The 27416-nt window shown below is 35.2% G+C and overlaps 1 protein-coding gene across 1 annotated transcript in view; it reads left to right on the top strand.

Moving 5' to 3' along the window:
- Positions 1–27416, top strand: part of ZNF280C (zinc finger protein 280C) — a gene marked incomplete at its 3' end in the record, with an annotated part of 43595 nt that overhangs the window by 8408 nt on the left and 7771 nt on the right. The window contains exons 6-15 of the mRNA XM_082681465.1: positions 4842–4953; positions 7854–8027; positions 8177–8286; positions 9863–10083; positions 13612–13769; positions 14454–14554; positions 15319–15465; positions 21142–21273; positions 25412–25707; positions 26170–26310. Coding sequence (XP_082537591.1) covers positions 4842–4953; positions 7854–8027; positions 8177–8286; positions 9863–10083; positions 13612–13769; positions 14454–14554; positions 15319–15465; positions 21142–21273; positions 25412–25707; positions 26170–26310 — 1592 coding nt within the window. The remainder of the gene's footprint in view (positions 1–4841; positions 4954–7853; positions 8028–8176; positions 8287–9862; positions 10084–13611; positions 13770–14453; positions 14555–15318; positions 15466–21141; positions 21274–25411; positions 25708–26169; positions 26311–27416) is intronic.

Raw genomic sequence — 27416 nt, 5'->3', positions numbered from 1 at the left:
TTCCCGGACCGGGGCATGAACCCGTGTCCCCTGCATCGGCAAGCGGATTCTCAACCACTGCGCCACCAGGGAAGCCCTTAAACCAGGCATTCTTAATTGGGAAGATTTTTCCAAGGTCATTATTGCTGTTTATTTTGAAAACATACTTTCATAGTTTAGTTTTTAAAACTTTTAACAGAAATAATATATAATGGTAATATTTAACATTTGTTAGTCTGTCAACATGGGTAAGTCTTAGTTCTAGATGCTATATATAAATTAATCTCTTTTAATTCTTATGACTTTCTTATGAGGTAAGCGCAGTTATTTCCCCCATTTTATAGTTGAGGAAACTGAGGCTCAGAGAGTCTAAATGATTCACTCAAGGCCACACAGCTGGTAATGATGGATCTGGGATTTCAATCCAGGTTAGCCCAGAGTTTTTAAAATATGCACATACACACATCATACATACATTTAAGTATGTGCTTTTAAAAATAGAAGCATTGCCTTGGAGCAGTGGTGTATTTCACAGACCATTGGGGTTCCCTGAGACTCTCAGTAGTCTGTGAGGTCAAAACCATTGTCATACTAACACTAAGACATTTGCCCTTTTCACTCTGTTAACATTTGCACTAGTGGTACAAAGGCAATGGAGGGTGAAACTGCTGGTGCCTTAATATGAGTCAAGGCAGTGCCACCCAACCCTACTAGTAGTTTTTGTATCGGTGGCCACCAAGCACTCACAGTAGAAAAATTTCACTTTCACTTAAGAATATTCTTGAGGAAATAATAAATTGTTTCTAATTTTATTAACTTTCAACCCTTGAATACACTTCTTTTTAAATATTCTGTGTGACGAAATGGGTAGTATGCATCATAAAGCATTTCTCTATCTGCAGTATAGAGTTTTTCTTGAGGAAAAGCACTTGTGAGATTGAATTGCAAGCTGAACTAGCTGTTTTTTTTTAAATAGAATGCCATTCTTACTTGAAAGGATGACTGATAAAGCACCATGGAGTAATTATTTATTGCTGCTTAACAATAGTACCACAAACTTAGAAGCTTAAAGCAATATATACTTACTATTTCATGGTTTCTATGAGTCTGGAGTCAGGGTATGGCTTAACTGGGTCCTCTGCTGGGCCAGGCTGCAATCAAGGTGTCAAGCAGAGCTGCAGTATCAGTTAATACTGCTCCCAAGCTCACATTGTTGTTGGCAGTATCCAGTTCTTTGTGGGTTGTCAGACTGAAGGTGTCAGTTCTTGTTGCTGTCAGCTGGAGACCGTCCTCAGTTCCTTGCTGTGTAGGCCTTCCTAACATGACTTGCTTGCTTCCTCAAAGCCAGCAAGGGAAAGATGGCCTATGTAACATAATCATGTACATCCCGTCACTTTTGCCATATTCTCTTGGTTAGAAGCAATCACAGGTCCCGCCCACACTCAAGGGGAGATTATACAAGTCTTAATATCAGGAGGAAGTTATGGGGGCCACCTTTAGAGTCTATCTGCCACACACAGTTTTTCAGTACTCAGAAATATACAAAGCATGCCTATCATGGAAGAAAACTGATACTACTCTTGCCAATGATAAAATTTGAGCTTTCAAGCAAAAAATTCAATTTTGGAAAACCTATATCTGTATTCAGAGATTATTATCAATCATAGCCCTGGACTAATGGTCCAAGAAACCTGGATTGAAAATGAGACTTGAATGCTGATTCTGTCTTTGTTCCTAAGTAGAGCATTTTCACAACCTCTGTGGGCCTCACTTTCTTCATTTCTAAAATGACAACCTTTACCCAGACCGCTGGCTCTCAAACTTGGATTCTCTAAGTATCCACAGGCTGTTCTTAATGTTTTTATAAACTTAATAGGTGCACCTGATAATTGCAGGCTACAAGAAATGCAAAAATTATTTGATTTTAGCTGGAATCAGATTAACTCAGTGGTTTCCTCATACTGTAATAAGCTGTCTGGCATTTAGGAAAAACAAACCAGGGAATTCCCTGGCAGTCCAGTGGTTAGGACTCGGCGCTTTCACTGCAGTGGGCCTGGGTTCAATCCCTGGTCGGGGAACTAAGATCCCACAAGCCATGTGGTGAGGCCAAAAAAAAGGGGGGAAAAAAGGAAAAACAATAAAGGAAACATCATTATTTAAATACAGATAGATGAAAATCATTTCTATGTTGGACCCAGGGAAGAAGAATAATAAGGAGGAGGGATATCTTTCATGTTAGAAAAGTTAGAAACTAGAGCTCATCCAAACTCAGAATTTTTTGTTTCTGTGGGCATGGTTGTTTCATCAAAGTTACTCAATCAGGTTCCCAATCCTAGAGAGTTTTTTAAAAATAGAGATTTTTGTCAGTTGGTCTTGGGTGAGACCTGGGCATAATAGATTAAAACAGAAAAATCTCCAGGTGATTCTGTTATGCAGCCACAGTTAAGGATGACATATATTCTCAAATGAATTGAGAATCCTATGTTAGGGAATTTTCTCTGAAATTCTTAAACTTTTTCATTCTCTTTAACCTCAATAACTCTTTTCAGCAGGCAGGGACATAATTATTATTATCCATTTTAAAGTAAGTCTGATATAGCTTAAGGCACAGGCTTCGTAATAAGGCCGACCTTTGTTCTAATTCCAGCTTCATCATCAGTAAGAAGCTGGGTTGTACTGGGAACCTTACTTAACCATACTTTAGCTTACCTGTTTATAAAATGGGAGATCATATTAGGTCTTCATTAGTACTGCTGTGACAACTTCTTAACAGAATACATGTAGTACAGATCTTCTTTGACTTCTTTGATGGGGTTACATCCTGATAAACACATCGTAAGTTGAAAATATCCTGAGTTAAAAATGTATTTGGGGGCTTCCCTGGTGGCGCAGTGGTTGAGAGTCCGCCTGCCGATGCAGGGGACGTGGGTTCGTGCCCCGGTCCGGGAAGATCCCACATGCCGCAGAGCGGCTGGGCCCGTGAGCCACGGCTGTTGAGCCTGCGCATCTGGAGCCTGTGCTCCGCAACCGGAGAGGCCACAACAGTGAGAGGCCCACATACCGCAAAAAAAAAAAAAAAAAATGCATTTAATACACTTAACCTACCAAGCGTCATAACTTAGCCTAGCCTATGTTAAACATGCTCAGAACACTTACATTAGCCTGTAGTTGGGCAAAATCATCTAATACAAAGCCTATGTTATAATAACATGTTGAATATCTCATGTAATTTATTGAATACTGTACTGAAAGTGAAAAACAGAATGGTTGTAAGTATATTGATTGCTTACCCTCGTGATCACGTGGCTGACTGGGAGCTGTGGCTTGCTGCCACTGCCCAGTATCAAACCACATATCACTAGCCTGAGAAAAGATCAAAATTCGAAGTATGGTTTCTGCCGAATGCGTATCGCTTTCACAACATCGTAATATGGAAAATCGTAAGTTGAACCATCGAAAGTCTGGGACCATGTGTACTGTGAAAGAGGCAAGTACATTTTAAACAGACAATAATTGGTGGCTACTATTTCAGTTGCAAAGGAATAACTTGAATCTCATAAGTGACTTACCCAAGGTTCCATAGTTAAATAAATGGACAAGTCTTCCGAATCCTAGTCTATCACCTTTTGTACCTTACCATTGTATTTGGTATCTTTCTGAACTACTTTATGAGATATTAAAAAATCCCAATTGGAGAATTATTTTAACAAGTTATTTGTTTAATAATATATCTGCTTTCTGAAACGGTGGTACTTAATTGACCAGAGTTATCACCTAGGAAAGGATTTAAAGTAAAGTGTTAAGTTTGTTTGGAGGAACTTCTGTTAAAGAACTATTTTGGGAATTGCTAGTAAATATTTTCCATTTTTAAGTGCAAATATTTACCTTGTAGTTAGATTGTGCTTGGTTACAATTAAGTCATATAGCTATTATTGATTTTATATAATACATGGTAAAGCTCAAATGCAGAAATCTGCCTGTTATGCCTCAAATTCTAGGAATAGAATGGTTTGTGTCACTTCAATATCTGTCTCCATAACAAGTCTCTGTCAACAGAAAACTTAGTAGCAAAGTAAAATTCTTAATACATGATTGTCTCTCTCAACTTGTAAGCACAAAACACGCAAGCAGGATCCTTATATTCCCATGATAAAGGTAATATGTATGGGGTTTGGTGCAGAGCGGGACAGGGGTTGAAAAGAAACGGAAGAGAATTTTGTTTTCTGCAGATGGTTAGTGTGGTATATAGAGTACATCAATCAGGACTATATTTTATACACAGGTGTCTGGTCCTCTTTTTTCCACTGAACTTTATATTAGAAACATTTCTTTGTCATTGGCTGTTTCTGAAAAAATGTTGCATGATAGTCTATTATTTAATTTATTTAACCGTTCCACCATTGTTGGACATACAGGTTTTTAATTTTTGCTATTATAAATAATTCTCCATTAAATATTTTCATTTCCTTAGCATAAAGTCTTGGAAATGGACTATTTAGAATAATTGGATCAAAGGATATGAACTTTTTAAAGCCCTTGATAGATACTCCCAAAATTTTCTTGCAGAAAAGTTGTACCAAAATATAACCTCTACTTTGCTAGTAATATTATCATTATTTTTAAATGTTAACTGTTTATTTAAAACTAACTTTAGATTTTCAGAAAAATTACAAAAATAATCCAGAGAGTTCTCATGTACCCTTTACCTAGTAGATGCTGATTTTGACAGCAAGTAATAAATATCTTTGTGTTTTATAACTTATTAGTAATTGAATCATTAAGGTTATCTTTATAGTATTGACATACAGTTAAATTTACCTTTATAAAACTTTGTAAAACAAAATAATTATAACTTATTACAGGATTTTATAAAGACTTCATCACAAGATGAATCGGATGATTCTTCAGATCTGGTGTTAGACTTGACCCAGGATTCAACACCACTACGCAAACATGGAACAACAGTTTATATAGGTTTGGTTTGGCAGTTTTTATAAATATAATAAAAAGAGACTTGATGAATATATATATACGATGGATTTCTATTTTGAAGCCTGTATCTTCATGCTATGTTTTTCATATATTGTAAAATGGAAGCTAATCATTCCTGAATGTCTTTCTTGGGTGATTTTATATAAAATCGTATTTAATGATAGAATATTTTATTTCTTTTTATTAAGTTGACTAACATATTCTTTGAGCTCATTCTCACTTGGAGCCAGCCATGCACTGAAAAATCTTAATATAATTTCTGTGAGTCAGGGAAGTCCCCTGATACCCTAATACTATGGTTTAAAAAAAAAGTATTAATTACTTGGTAATTAGTATGAGAAAAAATGCATGGTTATAGTTGATTTCTTAATAGGCTAGAGTCTTTCTATCAAAATTAATGTTGTAGATGTGATAGTTAAATATGGTTATAGGGTAGTAGTATAAAATGGCAATACTAAAGAAATAAGTGATTTGCACATAGTAACTACTCAGTAAATATCCATTGAAGGAATAATGAAAATTTCCAGTTAAAGAAGAATTATAGTTCTTTGATTGTACACCATAACAAAGTTCTTCATTAACCTGAAATAGTATGCCATGAAGTTTTATCTAGTTGAAAAATTCCCTGTTATCAAAGCAATTATTGTTTCTATGTTAGCAAATTTGATGTATTTCACTAACTGGAGAAAGGTACACAAAAATTTTTGTGAATATTTAAATTGTTTACTCACAAATTAGTATATATTTACAAAACCAAAATAGAAAGAAATTTATAGTAATATGTGTGCCAAAAACATTTTTCCTTGATAATATTTGGTTTGATAATCACTTATCTAGGTGCCACTTATCTAGTGAGTAAAATAACCAAGAACCAAAATAAATAAGATGAAATAGATGTCTGAAGTCTGATTTTATAATGCACACAGTCTTTATTCATAGAAAAAATCTGTGAATTCTTGAAGCTTCCACTCTCCCTCTCTCTCTAAGTTGTTATACTGCAAAGAGTGGAACTTTGCCCTAATGGTAAATAGGTTTATAGTTGATTAGGAAGATATAGGCTTGAGTCTCTATTCTAAATATTTTTGTAGCCTTTATTAAATCACCTAACCTCTTTACACCTCAATTTTCTCATATTATTAAAATAGATATTTTTATTTTTCTCACATAATGCATTCATTTTCTAGACCTGAAATCAGCCGTTTAGCTATATAATTTTGATTCTTGCTCTGTTTATCTCAGGGCTTTTTTGAGGCTCAAATGAGATAAGTGAGAAGTGAAAAATTCATTAAAGCATTGAAAGACTTGACAATAAACATTGTTAGCATGATAATTATGAATAGTAATATGGACTATATGTTCAGAAGCATGATTAATGGACTCCTGTCTAGGATCATCATAGGATATTGGAGATGGCTGGATTTGAACTTGATTTTAAAGAAGGAGAATGGGATTTTTATTGGCACTGTTGAGGATAGCGAACAGCACAAGCCAGAGGCAACACAGATAAATAAGTTGAAGAATCAGAATTTAAAACTATTGAGCTCAGAGTGATTTTATTTAACTTGGAGATTTATGCATGCTTTAAAAATTATATATAAAACAGCCTATTAGATAACTAGTTGCCTAGTCCAAAATACCAGCACTCATTGGTTGTTCAGTGAACCTAAGCAACTGAGAAGAATGTTAGTGTGATTACACAGAAATCAGTCCTAAGTGTCTGTAATATAGCTGTCAGTAATCATGTGCTTGAAGATGGAAAAAAATCATTTCTGTGTTATCTCAAAGAATGAAACGCAGATTTGACAGAGGAGCCCACTGGTGTAATACTCTTATTTTCCTGGCATATACCTATTCTGCTTCTCCTATTAGTATACAGTTGGGAGCATTAAAACATGTGCAGTTTTAGAATCTTTATCACAAAGTACAATTGTGTGTTATTTTCAAAAGGGACTTTTTCTGGGTCTGGTTATAGCCTAAATAGCCCCACTTCTCTTGCAAATACCCTGAATTGCATAATTCTTTAGCCTTTAAGTGATGGTTTTCAAACTCAAAACTATTTTCAGCAATGAAATCTCTATTCAAACAGAATTTTATGTAAAAGTCTCATTTTTTTTTTTAAAGTAAAATGAGAATTTCTCTGTCTGACATGCCCACTGAATTCCCTAAAACAGAACCATTAGGCTCAGGGGAACATAGTTTGAAAGCCATCATACTAACTCCAAACCTTTTCATATGAATAAGTGAGGTATTGTCATTCAAGATATTTAAGATTAGTTGTTTCTACTTTGCATGTAGGAATTAAATAGATAATTTAAACTACCCATCAGGTTGTTAAGTGGGAAAAGAACCAACTTGGTTTTCCATTAGATATCTTAGGACTTTTTTTCAAGTATCTTAAGGAGTTTCTCTAAGTTTTTAGATTAGAATATAAATTGTTTTTGTTTACAAGCTCAAATGCATTGAAGCATCTGAAGAGAAATTCATTTTTTGGAACTGAGCTTTTAGAGTATTCTCTCTTCTGCCTTTTTTTTGGTGGGGGGGTGGCTTGGGTTTTTTTGGTCCGACTTCTTTCATGATACCTATTTATATATTAATTTGAAAGCATCTTTAGAATTTTCTTGCATAAAAAGTTTATTTCATGAATTGTTCAAACTGTGTTGTCCATAATGGTTATTTGTGCGGTTTCTTTCTACCTATTGATCATATAAATTTTGGTCATTCTTTATTGTCAGTTGTATGATATGGTAATTCAATTATATTACCTTTATCTCCAAAGTATTCTTACTGAATTTTAAATGTAAGGCCATTTTAGTAGCATTTGTAAACAATATTCTATACTAAAGCAATTTCAAATATCTTTCCCACTATTTTAATCATTGTAGATCTAGAAGAGTCTCCGCCTATAATAATGGAATATTGTTCTCTTTCTCAACAAAACGTTGTTAGTCCAAAAAAGCCAAAGATCACCGAAGGAGTTTCTGACATAAGTCCTTGTGCTTCATTGTCTTTAATGAACACTCCTTCAGTGACATCCTCCCCTGTCTTGCTATCGAAAGGTAAATATGAATCTGGTGTATAAAAAAGAAATGGTATTATTTATACATAAATTTCAGAAATTGTGATGAAGTTTAAAACTGTTATTACTGGTTGGGTTTAAGGTTAAAAAAGGAGAATTTGACTCATAAAACTCCTTAATTTATTTTAGGTACAAATACCTCACCAACTCTCCATAAAACTGCAACACCTCTTGTAAGATCTTGTCCAAAGTGCAATGTTCAGTTCAATCTTTTGGATCCTTTGAAATTTCACATGAAGGTAAAACTTTTTCAAAATTTGATTTTTAAAAATATTCACAAATCTCTGAAAATATTAATATTAAAATATTAAGGATTGATATATAGTAAATGCTAGTTTATCCAGATATTTAGATAAGAAATCTTCTCATTGGTATTTTCATATAACTTAAGTAAAAATTGATACTCATAATGATTAACTTTATAAGAGATTTTAAAATCCTTCCCAATCATTAAATTATTAAAATTAAGTTTACAAACACTACATATTATATTTTAATTTTTAATGAAATAATATATTAATCGGGATATTTTATTGACTAGGTCATGCCATTCTTCAAACTTCTTGTAAAGCAGGCATTTTATTAGGTGCTTAATCTTTCATGTAACTTAATTTCTTTTTTTATGTTATTTTTTGTCCATGGTGATATATGCATGTCACATTACTCAATGAAAATCTTAGCCTTGCATTTTAATTTTTAGCACTTAGACATAAACTCCTAATGGTGGAGCATTTCATATGAAATGATAGTTTTTAACTCAATCCAGAATATAGTATGTGTAGTTGTTATAAATTAATTCTAGATTTATATTGGTGTAAGAAGCTCTTGTAATTAGGTTTTAGGTAATTTTCAAAGTACTAATGAAAATATTTTAAAATATTTTAGTAGATACTACAGTGTCCTTTGTGTCTGTGGAAAGATAGTCCATATTCTTTTTGTATGCCTAGTATAAATGGCAGGAAGGGGGGAAGGAGGCAAGAAAAAAGGTAGTGTAGGATATATGCAGAAAAGAAGGGATGAGAAGAATACAAGGTAAAGAAAACTATTTAGTAAAAGTTATTGCTCACTATTTCAAAGATTGGCAATTTTTTCATTGAAATTCAGCATTTTACAAAAAAATGTAGAAAGAAAAGGAGCATCCTGGAATTCCAATTACAGTCTCTTTATTCTTCGGCAAAACTGTATTTGATCTATCACTATTTCCGTCTCCCTGAGTGTGACTTCTGTTAACTGGACTTTGGGCTTTGGTTTTAAAAGTAAGAAGTAACTTCTACAATGCTTTCAGGTTTCCTATTTATGTAATATTGTGTAGAGATACACAATCAAGTGATGTTTTTATGTTTTGCATCATAGATAGAGAAAAGAAAGGAATGAGTTTGTTAGTTATCTTTAGTTTATTTAATTTTGGGGTAATTATAGTCACATGATTCAAAAAGTATAAGAAGGAATACAGTGAAAAAATCTCACCCCGACTCCTGTTTGCCTAGTTTTCAATACAACTCACAAAGGAATCATTTTTTATTAACTTGTTTTGTATCCTCTTTGATTTTCTTCCTGTGTATACCAGCACACATGAATGTTCTTATTTTCCATCTATTAATATACACAAATCATAGCATGTTATATATACTTCTGCACCTGGAGAAAGTGACAGACTTTTTCTAAAATGTAGCTTTTATTTATTGTTTGTGATTAAAACTATGTGAGACTGTCTTTCCACATGAGCTGGCCCTAGTTATAAACACAGAATCATTTTTTGGTGTCTAATTTTTTAAAGAAATATAAATAAGGCTTATATATTTTTTTCTCTTTCAGCGTTGTTGTCCAGACATGGTAAATGCATTTTTGGGAATGATTAAAGTGGAACTTTCCAGTACTGAAGATAAAAATGAGACTGGTGCAGAGAAAGGAAAATTGATTATGTTAGTTAGTGACTTTTACTATGGAAGACATGAAGGAGCTGTTGATGAGGAAGAGAAGACTTATACAACATTTAAATGCTTCAGTTGCTTGAAAGTTCTTAAAAATAATCTTAGGTATGTAAATACTTATTTCTATTTCTATTTGAAAATTGGGATGCTACAGATGTAAATATTGTATTTCTTTTTCTGTGCCATCCTAGATAAGCAATTTTAACTTTCTACTAAGAATAAAGGCAGATTTTCATGTTGAAAAGCTTTTATCTTTTCTTGTATTTTTAGGAGTTTGACACTTGGATCCACTTTAGTTGTATTTCTTTCAGATAGCTTAAGAAAGGACAAAATTTATTTTAAGCTAGGGGAAAATCATTCTTTTCTCTGTATTTATCATTGAACTAGGAATTTCCGTGAGATATTTTTATTAAAATTTTAACTGCTTCTGAATCTTATTTTTCCTATCACAAGAAGAACCACTTTATCCAATTCTACCTCCTCCATGTTTGTTTTATTTAATGTTCTCTTTTACAGTTCATATTTATAATTTTAGTACATTTTCCTTACAGAAGAAGTGATTTTTTTGGATCATCTAGAGAAGTACCAGTTCTTTTTTTTTTTAATTTATTATTTATTTTTGGCTGTGTTGGGTTTTTGTTGCTGCACGCGGGCTTTCTCTAGTTGCGGCGAGCAGGGTCTACTCTTCGTTGCGGTGCACGGGCTTCTCATTGCGGTGGCTTCTCTTGTTGCAGAGCACTGGCTCTAGGCACGCGGGCTTCAGTGGTTGTGGCACGTGGGCTCTGTAGTTGTGGCTCGCGGGCTCTAGAGCGCAGGCTCAGTAGTTGGGGCACACGGGCTTAGTTGCTCTGTGGCATATGGGATCTTCCTGGACCAGGGCTCGAACCCGTGTCCCCTGCATTGACAGGCAGATTCTTAACCACTGCGCCACCAGGGAAGCCCAGAAGTACCAGTTCTGTGCAACATGTCTGCTTTGATTTTATAATTTAACAGATTTTCAAAGTAGAGATTCAATTCTCAATGGAATTCTGAGGAGTTATACATGTATGCTTCAAATTTTAGGAGCTTATACTTTGCAGTCTTTGAGTTATATGGCATATTACATATCTATCATCCTAAGTGAAATATAACAAGAACAAAGTAACGGGATATATTGATTGGTATTTTTTAATTGGCTATATAGCCTGACATTGCTTTTCCAATATTTTATTATAAAAAATTTCAAATAGTCAGCAAAGTTGAGAAAATTTTACAGTGAACATCTCTATATATTTACCACCTCAATTCCAGCATTAATATTTTACTCTACTTGCATTACTACATATCTGTTTATCCATAGATCCATCTGAGTTTTTTATACTTTCCAGAGTAAATTGCAGACATCAATGCACTTCCCTTAGGTCAGATACATATATGCATATGTATGTCTGTACCTATATTGTGACACATAACACGCTTATAAACTTTTAAAAATATTTACCCTTGAAAACCATCATTTATAACTAGCATTCTTAAACATTCTATAGGTAGGTCATTTCTAAGCTCAGCATTTATTTTTCCTGGTGAATTCTTGGGTCCAAAATGAAGTACATAGAAAAACACTGAAATACTCTGTAATATAAGCCTAAAACACTTGTGAATGCTACATTTATGGTAGCGTTTTATAGTTTTCAAAGACCTTTCACTTATATTATTCATATGAGTTTTCACACTTCATTACCTCCTTTTATCAAGCCCTACCAGCCATCAATTGCTAATGGTCCCAGTAGCTTAACAGAAGAGAAATTGTTATTTGCTATGTAACACTGAAACAGTGTTACGATAAAACTCTGTGACTCAGGACTTCCCTGGTGGCGCAGTGGTTGAGAGTCCGTCTGCCGATGCAGGGGACACAGGTTCATGCCCCGGTCCAGGAGGATCCCACATGCCGCGGAGCGGCTGGGCCCGTGAGCCACGGCCGTTGAGCCTGTGCATCCGGAGCCTGTGCTCCACAACGGGAGAGGCCACAACAGTGTGAGGCCCGCGTACCGCAAAAAAAAAACACAAAAAACTCTGTAACTCATAAAAACAGAGTAGAACAGTGGTTACCAGGGATGGGGGAATTGGGGATATGTTATTTAGGGGCACAAACTTGGAACTTTTTATAGATAAATAAGTCCTGGAGATCTAATGCACAGCATAATGGTTATAGACAACAATACTGTGTTATAAACTTCGAAGTTGCTAAGAGACTAGATCTTAATTATTCCTACCATAAAAAAAGAAATTATAATTATCTGATGTGATAAAGGTGGTGGTTTTAAGGGATGGTAGACCCTAATAGCTCAAGATTTCTCCTCTCAGCCCTGTCAACATATTGTAGTATATTTTTCCCTACATCGAGTGTCACCAAAACCAGTTAGGGTTATTTTATTCTGAGAATAGCCTTGTGAGGGGTTTCCTTTTTTCCACATCTCCATCTACTGGTTTAAGAGGTGTGAGCTGCTGATGGGGGCAGGGTAATAACTGAGAGATAGGTAGTTAACAGATTATTTTATACAAATACATTTTACTAAAGTTGTGAGCTGAAAGGTTAATGGCTCATGACCTTTATATGTAAATATTTAGGCAAGACTAGGATTTTTAAATAGATTTTAATAGAGATGATATTAAAATGAAAGGGGGAAAAAGATATTTCAAAGTGTACCATAAGCAGCTCTAAAGATAAGTGGTGTTTTGGAGGTGTGAAGAGATAAATGTTAAAACCTCTGTAATAAGTGCTGCCTAGGTTGCTGACATTATTACTTCATTTCAAGATTATTTCCTTTAGGGACTCATAGTGACTAGCTATTAATATTTGACCCAGACTTGAGATTGTAATTTTGATTAAATAACTTTACTTTGAAATTCAGTAAAACATTTCAGTAAGCCGTTTGAAATAGATATGCCTGTTTATATTGTACTCTCTGCCATTAAAGGTCATAGTTCCTTCTCATAAGAAGCCTTTTAGGGAATCTGACATAGCAGAATGTAGAACTGAAAAATGGACTGTGCTACAAAGGGCACAGTCTGTGAGTTAAAATGAACTGTTTGTGCTAACGGTAAACCTGTATCATTAAATAAAAGATTCTTGTAATTATAGGTATTAAAATTGCTATTACATGCATGTAGAAACCAAGACACAAATAAAAATACTAACAATTTGTCTTTTAAGCAGCTGAAAGCTATTGTATATCACAAGGCCGTCAAAAGATTTCTCTCATGATTCTGTAGCTGCTCTTGGTGGTAGAGTTTCCTTTAAGTATTTTATTTTAAAATGTAAATAGTATTTCATGTATGGAAAAGAAGCCTGCTGTTTTTCTTTACAAAAAAATTTTAATCTGAAATAATGGTGAGGAAGCAAATTAGCAGTATTTCGTATTAACTATATTAATGGATTATTTTAAAACAAAGATGCAAAGAAGAATGTTCACTGATGCACTTAATGAAAGTGATCATTTGAATTGCACACTTTTCCAGAGGACTATATGGCTTTAGAGGTGTTACTTTGAGTAATACAACTGCATTTTTAACATTTAGGTTCAGGTACTTATTTGTGAGATTTGTCTTTGGTTATAAATTTGAATATTTGAACCTGTTCACAATCATTTATAGGTTTATGAACCACATGAAACATCATTTGGAACTTGAGAAGCAGAACACTGAGAGCTGGGAAAACCACACCACCTGCCAGCACTGCTACCGTCAGTATCCCACACCATTCCAGCTGCAGTGTCACATTGAGAGCACACACACTCCCCATGAGTTTTCTAGTAAGTCACAATTTTATTAAAATCCTGAACATTAATGATTTTGATTATCTAACCTATGAGGAATCCTTAAGAATTCTGATGGAAAAATAAGAATAAGAAATAGATTTTGTAATTTGGAGGCAAAGTTGAAAGCATATTTTAACTTGTATAAACTTTTCAATAAAATTACTTACTAAAATTGAAGTCCCTCTTGTAAATTGAAACTTCCTTGGCATAACTTACGCATTGTATGTAGGAAGTAAATTACAAAACTCAGATTCCCTGGTTTGCAAATATAAAATTAATGGTCTTCATTTACACTCTAATAAGAAAAGTAACTGCAGTGATAGTTAAAATCACAGAGTCTGGAGTTAGCTTGGATTCAAATCCCAGCTCTGCCTCTTAATACAGCTGTGAGATGTCAGTCAACTTAATTAATCTTTCTGTGCCTCAGGTTCCTCATCTGAAAAAATGGGGATAAAAATTAACAGTACAGCTCTCAGTGATGGTATGAGAATGAAACAAGCTAATACTAAGTAAAGTCCTTAGAACAGCGTTACAAAGTTAACCACACTAGAATTGTTGGAACCACCATCACCACTATTATTATTATTAACTTGTTGCTGCTGTTGTTATGGATGTGCAAACTGAATCTTTGATTTATACATCCTTAAAATGATGTAATGTGTTTTTTTCCACTTTCAGCTATTTGTAAAATCTGTGAATTATCATTTGAAACAGAACATACTCTTTTACAACATATGAAGGACACTCATAAACCCGGTGAAATGCCATATGTTTGCCAGGTACACACACATTTTATTGTGTATTTAGGTGTTTAATTTTCACATGCCATGAAATAGTATTGTTCTTTTTTTTAAAAATAAAAATGAATTACTAAAATGAAGACCCTCTTCAATAGTTGAAACTCTTGGTTTAACTCATGTATGTGTGGGTGGTGGGTTGGATTTGACCTGTGGGCCATAGTTTGCTGACCCCTCTGCTAGACAAACAAAAAGCCCTGCTGGAGAAAGACAAACATATTGACTTTCTTACCCTGTAGGGAAGAATATAGACGTGTTAGAGAAATCGGAAATACTGTTAGTTACGGGGAACTCAACTAAAGGCTTTGGAGCCAGTATTTTTCCAGAATTTCAAGTGGTCCCCAGTAAGATAGCAAGATAAAGATAAATTGCCTCTGTTACAGCCTGGATGCTATTTAAAATCCAAAGAAGAGGATCCTCATTTGATGTAACAGGAAAAACTTTATTGGTCAAGAGGTGTCAGACTTTGAAAATTCAAGTCAGGATGGGGATGGGGGGTAGTAGATCTGAAAAGAAGGGAATCTACTGATGTTTAGGAATATCCCTAAACTTTGAAAGACAACTTTTCTGCTTCAGAGATTATCTGTATTACTTGCAGTATCAGGATCCTTGGTTGTATAGGCAGCAGAGCTGAATTAGTACTACATCATGTTACTCTAAACAAATGACTTATTGTGGCTACTTTGATATAATTGCGTATCGGTTACAAATTTTCAAGTTAAATTAAATCTTCTTTATATTTCTAGGTTTGCCAGTTTAGATCATCAACATTTTCTGATGTAGAAACTCATTTTAGAGCATCCCATGAAAATACTAAGAACTTGCTATGTCCATTTTGCCTCAAAGTTAGTAGAATGGCAACCCCCTACATGAATCATTACATGAAGCATCAGGTGAGGTTTAGCAGTTCTTATTTGTTCATTTTGTCTTAGTGAAAAGGTTATATATATAAACTTAGAACATTGGTTAGATTTGTTCTAGAAGGAAAGCAAAGTTGTTCCAAATGACACCATTAATTCATAATTTATGCTGAAATACTTGTGAAACTTCCACTTCTTCTCCTTGTCTGCTTCCTGGTGATGATGAGGCTCATGGATAGTGAAAATTCTGAAAGGTAGGTACAAATAGGAGCCTAGTGTGGAGGGGAAGAGGAAAGATGAGTGGAATATTTATATTGGACATTTCAAGGGTTTAAGAGTGGTGAGAATGGGAATGATTTTAAAGAGCAGGGAAAAGGATAAGTTTGAACTAAGGAAGATAAGATTGAGGATTCACAATCTTCTGTTTTCCTCTTTCTCTTCAAACTTTATCTCCACTTTCTAGTCCACCTTCCCCCCGCCACCCCTGCGCTCCACGGCTTGTGGATCCCAGTTCCCTGACCAGGGATCAAACCAGAGGCCCCTGTAGTGGAAGCGCAGAGTCCTAACCAGTGGCCCTCCAGGGAATTCCCTAGCCCACTTTTTATTATGAGAAGACATGTGGTTGTCATCAGTGATCCAGGATGGTCTCTTGTAGCAGACAGTGACAAAGTAAACAGCAATGACACATTTCTAGATATGTGAACTATGCCAAAGAACAGTGTTTAGGTTATAACTTGTTTCTTAGATGACTTTTACCAGTTCTGCTTTTGTAATTTCTGGAATATCAGTACTAGTGCTTGCACCTTTCCCTTGAATTTTCATTTTATGCTTGCTGGTTCTTTTCCTGACACAATTAGACCATCCTTTATTTGGGCTGAAAACTTGATAACAGTGAGCCTATTCTTGAGTGCTTGAAAGAGCAGTCATACATTTGCCAAAATCAGAAGTCAATGAATTTACTGAATCTGATTATGTAATGAGGTTTTGCCTCCTCACTGATCAGCTCATTACATTTCCTTATTATTGAATGCGTTATCATGGCCATTTTATTCAGCACTTGTGCTAACATTGCTTTCAGTTCCAGTCATTAGATAATCATGAAATCAACTTATAGTTGTTAATTGGAAAAAATCATAAATATAGAATATCCAGATGCATTCAAGATCACCTGTGTTATGGCAACATGCTTATTTTTTTATCCTGGTATGTCACCTCACTGTTAAACTCTGGCAAAATCTTTCTATTCTAGAGTTTCCCCCATGTTCCATCAGACGTCAAATAGATGTTCTACTCTAAAATTGTTCCTGGAAAAAGAAATTCAGTAAATGGCTGCACTTACAAAATGAATAGTTTTTTGTTTATTTTTTGATAGGATTTTTCAGAGCTTTTAACATGCTAAAAAATGCTTTAAAGATCATAAATCTCCAAGCAAGTGATATTGTATATGTTGTTCCCAAAACTTATTTGACCATTGAATCCTTTATTTGCACAACACATACTAACATTTCTTTAGGAATAGAGTTTTTGAAACACTGATCTTGGTACTCTGTATTTCATCCTTTGACCTTTGATTTTGAAAGAAAGAATGAGATATAAAGCAGTAGCTCTATTTTATTATGAAGCTTTTAACGTAATTCTTTCTCTTGTGCTTTACTAAGCTCCAGAGTGAGGTGTAGATGTGGAGGGAGTAATAGATGCTTAGAAAGGTAAGAAAGAGATGGATGGGCTTGCTATGTGGACTGTGTCTCCTAAATGGTTTAACCTGATCTGTAGTCACTCTTCATACCGTGAGTTGTATGTCTTAACTTGCCACATATATAGGAAAGCGTTAGTTAACCCAGCAGGTCTGAGTTGCTCAAATATGCACGTTTTCAGAAGAGTCTACTTGCATAACTAGCCCTTGGCTAACTCTGGAAACTGAGCCTTTGTTATTAATTGATGAGTGTTTTACACGCCTGGAACCTTGAGCCATGTGGTACCAGCTTTTCTAGGTCTTGTGCAAAAATATGTTTATGGTGAATGCCTGCTTTTCTTCTGGAGTCTGAAGGTTTGGTGACTGAACCCCATGAAAAACCTGGGCTCTAAGACTCAAAGAGAGCTTCCCTGGAAAACCAAATAAAACAACACAAAACAAAACCAAAAAACTTCATACCTGTTGCTGCAGTTAGTTGCTGGGGGATTGATGAGCATGTCCTATGCAACTCCACTGGGAGAGGGCACTTGGAAACTGGTGCCAGTATCCTCCAGACTTCACCCAATGCACTTTTTTCCTTTATTAATCCTGTTCTGTATCCTGTCACTGTAATAAATCAGAGCTGTGAGTATAACAGCTTTTAAGCCCTATAAGTCCTTCTATTGAATCATCAAACCGGAGAGTAGTCTTGGGACTACTGACACACCATGGGTGCCCAGTTTTTTTGTAAGTTTGGAGTACCTAAGAGGTAGGCAGTCAGCAATCAATAGAGGAAGACTCTCAGTTTGAATATAATTGTTCACAAAATACTCAAAAACCATAGCTGAGCAAGATTATAAGCTTGTAATTGAGATGATATTAGGGCAATTTTAGACCATAAGAATTGTTGAGTCTGTGGCTCATTTTATTCTTTTTAAAGACTTTGGTTGTAACCTTTTCCTTAAAAGAATAGATTATTATGTATTGAGTGATTTCAGAGCTAATAGGACAGTTTGTACAACTTTTAAGAAAGGATGAAGGATTTCAGATGTGTTAAATAGCCTCATTAGATCTTTATAGTAATAACAAGCAGTTAACATATACTAATCACTTGCTGTACGACAGCCACTAGTGCTTTTACTTGCATTATCTTGTCTGATCCTTACAACCACTCTACAAAGCAGGTATGCGATCATTTCCATTTCATAGATAAGGAAACAAAGCTTTATAGAAAGTAAGTTACCTTGCCGAGTGTCACATTCGCTGATAGTTGGCAGAGCCAAAAATTGACCTAGGGCCCAAGCTTTTACCTCAGAGTCATTCTTCACTGACATTAGGTCTAAAGGCAGATATTACAGAGAGTCAGAATTAGCCTTGAAAACCTTCAAATCGCCCAAAAGATATAGTATCCTTGTCAAAGAGTTCAACACAATTTTTGTCTCTATCCTTGGAATAGGTCACCATTTTTTTGGTTGAACATCATGTTATTTTAAAAACGTACTGTATTATTCTCAGCACATCACAGGTATACATGCATAAGAGAGATATGAAAGACTTGAGTCCATCTAAGGGAATAGTAGGTTAATGTCCCCATCTCAGGGCTCTGGACAAATGCTCATTGAATGGAATGGCAGACATTTTGAACTAGTTTAATTGTGCTTGCTTCTCATGTGCACTCTCTGTCAGTCTCTTGCTGCCTGCCTTACTGGTTATTAAACAGATACTTATTTACTGTTTAATATATGCCAGGGACTGTTTTACAGAAGTGAGCAAAACAAAGTTTGTGCTCTCTGGAATTTGCATTATAGTGGCAGGTGGGAGAGAGAATGAGAATATGTATTATGTCTGAATGTATCTGTATGCCAGCTGGTAATAAGTACCATAGGGAGGAAATACATGAGGATAGGGAATGCCAGGGCTTAGGAGGTGAAAGAGTAGCTTCTGTTTTTTTATGTGGGGTGGTCAAAGAAGTCTCTCCAGAGGAAATAAGGGATTAAGCCATGTGGCTATCTGGGAGTGAATGTTCCAGGCAGAGGGAACAGTAAGTAGGCAGTGAGGTGAGCATATATCTAGATGTTCAAGAAGCAACAAGGAGGCCAGTGTGCCTGGAGCATGGTATACAAGTGGGAGAAAGAGTAGTAGGAGATGAGGTTGTAGCAACAGAATGCGGGGAAGATAGTATATGGCCTTGTAAGCCAGAGTCAGGATTTTGGAGGGTTATGGGAAGCCATTGGAGTGTTTAGGCATGTGAGAGATTATTCTGGCTGCTATGGAGAGAATAGACTGTTGGGAGGAAAGAGTGGAAACAAGAAGGTAGGAGGCTATTGTGAGAGAGTGCGGGTGAGTGACTTGGACTCATCTGGTGGCAGTGGTCGGAGGTGATGACAAGTGGAAAGATTATGCTTTTGAAGGTAGAGCTGAAAGGTTTTATCAGTGGGGTGTGAGAGAAAGAGTTAAGAGTGACCAAATTCCTTCATCCTGAGCAGCTGCAAGAATGATGTTCCCATATATTGAGATATTGGGAAGACTATGGAAGGAACAGATTTTTTTTAAGGGTGGATGGGGGAAAATCTAGAGTTTAATTTTGTCCATGTTGATTTGAAGTGCATGTTAGATATCAAGTAATGATGTTGAGTAGGCAGTTGGATGAATACTATTTAAAGTCATGAAACTGGATGAGATATAGGTACAGGTAGAGAAAAGATTTCTGGGACCTATATCTGGGGAACTTTCTGTCATGTTACCTTGCTATCAGCTTCTTGACTGAGTTTTTTTTCCCCCCTCTTTCCCCTCTCTTGAGTACATATAGGTGAATCTGTTTATGTTGGCTGTACCTATGATATGATCCAATTAACCATACTTCTTAAGATGAAACTAAAATAGTAATACAAGTACATTATATTTACCTATTGCTTTGAACTTTGTAAGGAATTTTTATTTATCAAATGCCTGCTGTGCACCAGTAATGGCTAGGTACTTTAATGTATGTTACCTCATTTGATTTTTCCTAAATGTTTATTTGTGTTTTAAATGCAAATAGTGATGAACCTGTGGAGATACAGCTTTAGAGAAAACATTTTTATATTTGTACGTTGTTCCAAATTTACCGATGAATGTACAATACATATTTTAATTGATGACAGCATATACAAAAAAACTGCAGTTGCTAGTATGTAGTAGAAAGAACACTAACTAGCTATGAGCCAAGTGCCTTACATCTCTCTTCGGTCCTGTTTCCTATTGGTAAAGTAATAATATGACCAGGTTTCAGAAGGAACATAGTCAAGGGGTTCTCAAATAGTAAATTCAGATCAGTTGTTCTGATTTATGCTTCTGTAACCATGCCGTCCAATATCAGTCACTAGCCACATGCGTCTATTCAAATTTAAATTAATTTAAAATTAAAATTAAATGAAATTTTAAAATCGATTTCTCTGTTGCACTTGCCACATTTCAAGCACTCAGTAACCACATGTGGCAGTGGATACCATATCAGACAGTGCAGTATAGCACATTATCATCACTGTTTAAAGTTCTGTTGGACAAACACTGACATATACAACCATTTCTATAACATAAGTTTCTTGGGAGTGTCTGGTTAAATTTGTTTGGTTTTAGAAAGTTCAATATATGTTACCAACTTGTGAAACAAATGGAAATAACAAAAATTATTTGATCTTTCCAAGAATAAAAGTATAATATAGCTCATTTTCATGATATCATATGTTTGAATAGTTTATACTTCAAATTAATAATTAAGTAAACTCACACTACAAATAGTATAGGACTTGTCCCATTGTAATCTAATTGATATAATTATCATATTGATTGCCTGTATGATAACAAATACTTTTGAAACTCAAATACTAATGCAAGAAGTACTTGTAAAAAATGAAATATTTTGGAATTATTTATGATAGGATGTGGTAAAATTCTGGTTTTAAAATTCTTTAGCTATTAAGAGCAATTTCAGGCCTCGGGATTTGTGGTGGCAGAAATTATTTTCTAATATTATTTCTAATATTTATTGTAAACAGAAGAAAGGAGTTCATCGTTGTACAAAATGCAGACTACAGTTTTTGACCTACAAAGAGAAACTGGATCACAGGACCCAGCATCGGACATTTATAAAGCCTAAAGAGCTAGAAGGATTGCCTCCTGGTACAAAAGTGAGTTTTAAATATGTTGTGTTTTAACATTGTATGATAATAGAAATAAACCCCTGCCTGTTTTAATCTATTCAATATAATATTAAAAATTGACTTCTGGTTGTCATTAAAATTTTAATTTTAGGTTTTATCATTCTTATGCTTGGAAAGAAAATTTTTTATCCATTGTTTTTTTTAAATTAATTAATTAATTTATTTATTTGGCTGTGTTGGGTCTTCATTTCTGTGTGAGGGCTTTCTCTAGTTGCAGTGAGCAGGGGCCACTCTTCATCGCGGTGCGCGGGCCTCTCACTGTCGGAGCCTCTCCTGTTGCGGAGCACAGGCTCCAGACGCTCAGGCTCAGTAGCTGTGGCTCACGGGCCCAGTTGCTCCGCGGCATGTGGGATCTTCCCGGACCAGGGCTCGAACCCGTGTCCCCTGCATTGGCAGGCAGAAGCCCTATCCATTGTTTTTTGAGTTGATTGAAATGTGCTATATTGGAGCATATTCCTTTGCAGTGAGTGCAACTATATTAACTGTAGACTGAGTTATTGTGTTGTTCCAATATTCTATAGTCTGGGGACTTCCCTGGTGACGCAGTGGTTAAGAATCTGCCTGCCAATGCAGGGGACACGGGTTCAAGCCCCGGTCCGGGAAGATCCCACATGCGCGGAGCAGCTAAGCCTATGCGCCACAGCTACTGACCCCACGCTCTAGAGCCCGTGAGCCACAATTACTGAAGCCCACACACCTAAGAGCCCGTGCTCCACAACAAGAGAAGCCACCGCAATGAGAAGCCCACTCACCGCAATGAAGAGTAGCCCCCGCTTGCCGCAACTAGAGAAAGCCTGCACAGCAGCAAAGACCCAACGCAGCAAAATAATTAATTAATTAATTAATTTTAAAAAATACTTTAAAAAAATATTCTATAGTCTGTTTTTGAGCTTTTCCAGTTGGCAGCGTACATGTCTGCTTCAGCTGGTGAGAAATCATGTTTATCTTTGTGTCTCCAACATCTGTCATAATGCCTTGAATGCCGTAGTTTGTTGAAGTTGGTATTACTGAGTCAACTCTTAGAGAAGCAAATTCTCTTAATTAGCATTGCACTGTTAAGTGAGCAAACACACATCTGACGACAAATTTCATTTTCCCTCTGCCTTATGTACATCTGTTTTCTTTGACTTCTTCTATGTAAAGTCAGCTTTTGACTATTTGCTCCAGTAGAGGGATGCACAATCCAAAGTGAAATAATTCCCAAACATTTAGTACTTATATTTGAGTACTAAACTTTGATGTGAGTATGTCTGCTATTTGAGTTCATTAAAATAATGTAAAGCAATGCTCTGAAGCTCTAGAGGGAGAGAAGCTATCCAGTATCCTTCCCTGTAGTCCATTCATTCCATGCTGGAACAAGACACGCAGAATACTAACATAAGCAGTGCAATCCTCTCTCGTATCTTCCCTTATTAATAATAATGGTAATAATTATATACTATAATTATGATATTATTAATAAATGAGACTAAATGTCTTGTTAGCACTTCAGAATTAAGCTTTCCATTTGCTTTTTCATACATTCTGTTATTTAATCCCTGTAGCAAACCAGTGAGGTAGAGAAGGCAGGTATTATTCCCATATTACAGATGAGGCTTAGAGAGGATAAGTTACTTACTCAAGGTCACATGGCTAGGAAGAGGTAGTACTGAAATTTAACCTCAGGTCTTTTGACTCCTAGTTCAGTGCTTTTTGTATGATACCAAATATATAGGTGACTGTTTTTCATTATCAACCAATGGGTATAATCAAACATTTCTTTTTCTGAATATTAAATTAGAAATTTTATATTAGTTCGCTCTAAGAAAATTCTGAATATTATTAAATTCTCCATGCTGTATGATGAATTGATGTAACCTCCGCAGTAACCTTTGCCCAAAGAACCCCCAGAGAGAGGTCACATTTACTGGAGATCTGGTTTTTTTGGGGGGGTGCATTATTGTTTTTAATTGAGGTATAGTTGATGTACAATATTATATAAGTTTCAGGTGTTAACAGTGATTCTGGAGATCTGTCTTATAGTTACCAAAGAGTTATTTCAGGATTTGAGATTTAAATTTTGACCTCTATATTTACCAAAGCTATTTAGTTATATCAGAGCATAAAATAGCCATGGAATGTGCTCTTCTGACCCATTACTATCTGTGTTAACATATAAATGCTATCAATACAAAACTAGTATTACAACAGTAAATAAATACTGAGGGTAAATTTCATTTAATTGGTATGACCATTTAGAATAAATGCGAGACTTACCTGATTGTAGTTTATACCCTGATGTTTAACTTTTTGTATTGCAGTGATTTTTTTTTTGGTAACAGCTTTATTGACATGTAATTCATATACCATACGATTCACCCATTTAAAGTATACAATTCAGGGGTTTTTAGCATTTTTAGCATATTCACAGAGTTGTGAAAACATCACTACAATCTATTTTAGAACATTTTATCACCCCCTAAAGAGACCCCATAACCATTAGTAGTCCCTCCCAATTTCCCCTCCACCAGCAACAGGCAAACTTTAATCTGTTTTCCATCCCTGTGGGTTTTCCTCTTCTGGACATTTCATACAAATGGAATCATACAATATGTGGTCTTTTATGACTGGTTTCTTTCACTTAGCATAATGTTTCTGAGGTTCATCCATATTGTAGCTTGTATCAGTACTTTGTTCCTTTTTAAGGCTGTATTAGTACTTGGGTATCAGTACTTTATTCTTTTTTATGGCTGAATATTATTCCATTGTATGGATATACCATATTTTATTTATTCACTCATAAGTTGATGAGCATTTGGGTTGTTTCCACTTTTTGGCTGTAATGAATAATGCTCTCATGAAAATTCATGTACAAGTTTTTCTTTTTTTAAAATTTTTATTTATTTTTATTTATTTATTTTTGGCTCTGTTGGGTATTTGTTGCTGTGCGCGGGCTTTCAGTTGTGGTGAACGGGTGCTACTCTTCGTTGCGGTGCGCGGGCTTCTCATTGCGGTGGCTTCTCTTGTTGTGGAGCACAGGCTCTAGGCATGCGGGCTTCAGTAGTTGTGGCTCGCGGGCTCTAGAGTGCAGGCTCAGTAGTTGTGATGCACGGGCTTAGTTGCTCTGTGCCATGTGGGATCTTCCCGGACCGGGGCTTGAACCCATGTCCCCTGCATTGGCAGGCAGATTCTTAACCACTGCACCACCAGGGAAGCCCATGTACAAGTTTTTGTGTGTACATTTCTCTTGAGTGGAATTGCTAGGAGTGGAACACCTAGGATTATATAATAACTCTTATGTTTAACATTTTGAAGAACTGCCAAACTGTTTTCCAAAGCTACTGCACCACTGTACATTCCCACCAGCAATATATGAGGGCTGCAGTTTCTCCACATCCTGTTAACACGTGCTGCTACCTGTCTTTTTCATTATAGTCATTTAGTTGGTCTGAGGTGATACATTACTGGAGTTTTGATTTACATTTCCTTAATGACTAATGATGTTGAGCATCTTTTCATGTGCTTATTTCATGTGTATATCTTCTTTGAAGAAATGTCTATTCAGATCATTTGCCCATTTGTTAATTGGGTTATTTGTCTTTTTATTGAGTTGTAAGAGTTCTTTATATATTCTGTATACAAGTCCCTTATTAGAGATATGATTTGCAAATATTTTCTCTCATTCTGTGGTTATCTTTTATCTTTCTTAATAGTGTCCTTCAAAGCACAAAAGTCTTAATTTTTACCAAGTCCATTTATCTATTCTTCTTTGGTTGCTTGTGCTTTCAGTATCATATTTAAGAAATCATTGCCTAACCCAAGGTCATGAAGATTTACTCCTATGTTTTCTTCTAAGAGTTTTATAGTTTGAGCTCTTACAGTCTGGTCTTTGATACATTTTGAGTTAATTTTTGTATTTAGTATGAGGTAGGGGTCCAAATTCATTCTTTTGCATGTAGATATCCAGTTGTCCCAGCACCATTTGTTGATAATACTATTGTTTCCCTCACTGAATTGTTTTGGCATCCTTGTCAAAAACCAATTATGGCCTGCATAATGTTTGATCTTTTTAATATTAATGTGATGCTTAATTTTCTAAAAATATATATTGCCTTCATTTTTATAGGTTACTATTCGAGCTTCAGTTGGACCTGTTCGTTCAAGTCTATCAACTACATCTTCCAAGGATACTCCAAGCACTTCTTCTCTTCAGGTCTCACCTTCAAAGTCTACAAGTGAAACTGCTGAAGATCCTACAAAACCTTATGAAAGTAAATATAAGACAAGAAAGTCTTATGCAACTACGTCCACTGCAAGTAGTCAAGGTGGAGATGTATTTGAATATAAAGCAAAAACCTATCACAAGCAAAAGAAAGAGTGCAACAAGAAGAATAAAATCGGCATAGTTTTGAAGAACTTAAGGTAATCTCTTTTATTCCTGATATACAATCCTAATTTAATAGTAAATATTAAAGGTTATTTTAATATAGCTTAGCATATCACTAGGTATGCACATTTACATGATAATCACTTATCTGGCATGTAGGCCAAGAAGATAATAAAAAGGTACTTTCTACAACTGCTGAACAGAACTTGAATTACTGAGTTTATTGTATAATTGTCATCTTTTACACTAATCTTATATTTTATGCTTATATCTTGTGATAGTTGAATTGTTAACGTGATCCTTTTTATTCCAAGGAAACATTAACTGGTATTAGACTTTTTTTACTTATTCTAGCTTGTTGTTTCCAAGCAGATTTTCAAATTATAAGTCTCTATTTAAAGGTTTAATTTAAACACCTTGGCTTCAATTAATAAAACATTAATAAGACTTTACCATATTATTTTGTTTTACAATATATTTTTTCCTGTCTCCATAAGGTGTCTTCGGGGAGTTCACAAGTGCATTGAGTGTCGTTCCAAAATAAAAGATTTTGCAAGCCACTTTTCAATATATATCCACTGTAATTTTTGCAGATACAAAACAAACTGTAACAAAGCCTTTATAAATCATATGGTGAGGTGAGTTAAACATGTACACTGCCAGTCAAAACTGCCATTCAAGATATTTGGTTTGGGTTTTTTTTTTATTTGTTTGTTTTATTTTTAAAAAATATTTCTCATGCGTTTTTAATATTTAGATATTTGGTTTTTGAAAACAAAGCCAGTTTGTCACATCAAGGATTTAAAAAGATCTAGCAACAGGGAACTTCTAGGATATTACCCAATACTGTTTTCCAGCATAATAACTCATGAAATTAGTGGAACAAAAATTTTAAGAACAGTTAGACTAATGAAATTAGAATAGGTTTGTTAGGGAAACTATTTTTCAAAGTCTTTCAGAAAGTGGTCCATAAAATTTAAAATTTTTCCAAAATATTTATCAAATAAATACATGGAACCACGTGAGTGTTATCCACTTCAAAGCAGTCAACTTTTAGAGACTTCAGCTTTGTCAAAGACGCTAGGAACATCATCGGTGCTCACATGCTCACTCTCTCGCACTCTCTCTCTCTCTCTCATCCGTCTGTCTGTCCATTTGTCTTTCAAGCCATCTATCTTTGCATTCATTTGATGAATGTGAAATGAGAGAGTACAGGGATATTCCGGTCATGACGCTACTGTTGGAATTTCTTTTCATATATCAATTCTATTTACATTATTTGAGCACCTACCATGTACTCTATTGCTAGAGAAAGACTTCAGAGCCCTCATTACTTTCATTTGAACCTCATTGGTACTTTATGCCTTCGGGATAGATTTTTTTTAATAGACAAAAATTATTCAGATATAAATAAGTTGATTATTCAGATTGAGGTAGTTCCATTTATTTTCAGTCAAAAATAAGGTATAACCAATAAAAGTGGTTCTCTTGCAAATCATAACAAGACCTCTACGTTACTTTATGGTCATAGTTAACTACCACTTTCAAGGATTTGCCCACATTTTTTAATGCCTTCAGAACTTAGCTCTCAGTTTTTTTGTTTCCCCTTGATGATCAGCCTGTCATCATGTTGCCTTGACTTCTTTAATGCCAGCACTTCACATCCACCTCTGAGGTGTTGTACCCGCTTCTTTACCACCATCCAATTTTACCTCATCATATACAATATTCATTCGTTTTGAAA

The sequence above is a fragment of the Grampus griseus genome (genome assembly GCF_964374135.1).
Source record: "Grampus griseus genome assembly, chromosome: X".
NCBI classification, from domain to species: Eukaryota; Metazoa; Chordata; class Mammalia; order Artiodactyla; family Delphinidae; genus Grampus; species Grampus griseus.
Note: the sequence above shows the minus strand (reverse complement) of the source record. Positions and strands in the feature narration are given on the sequence as shown.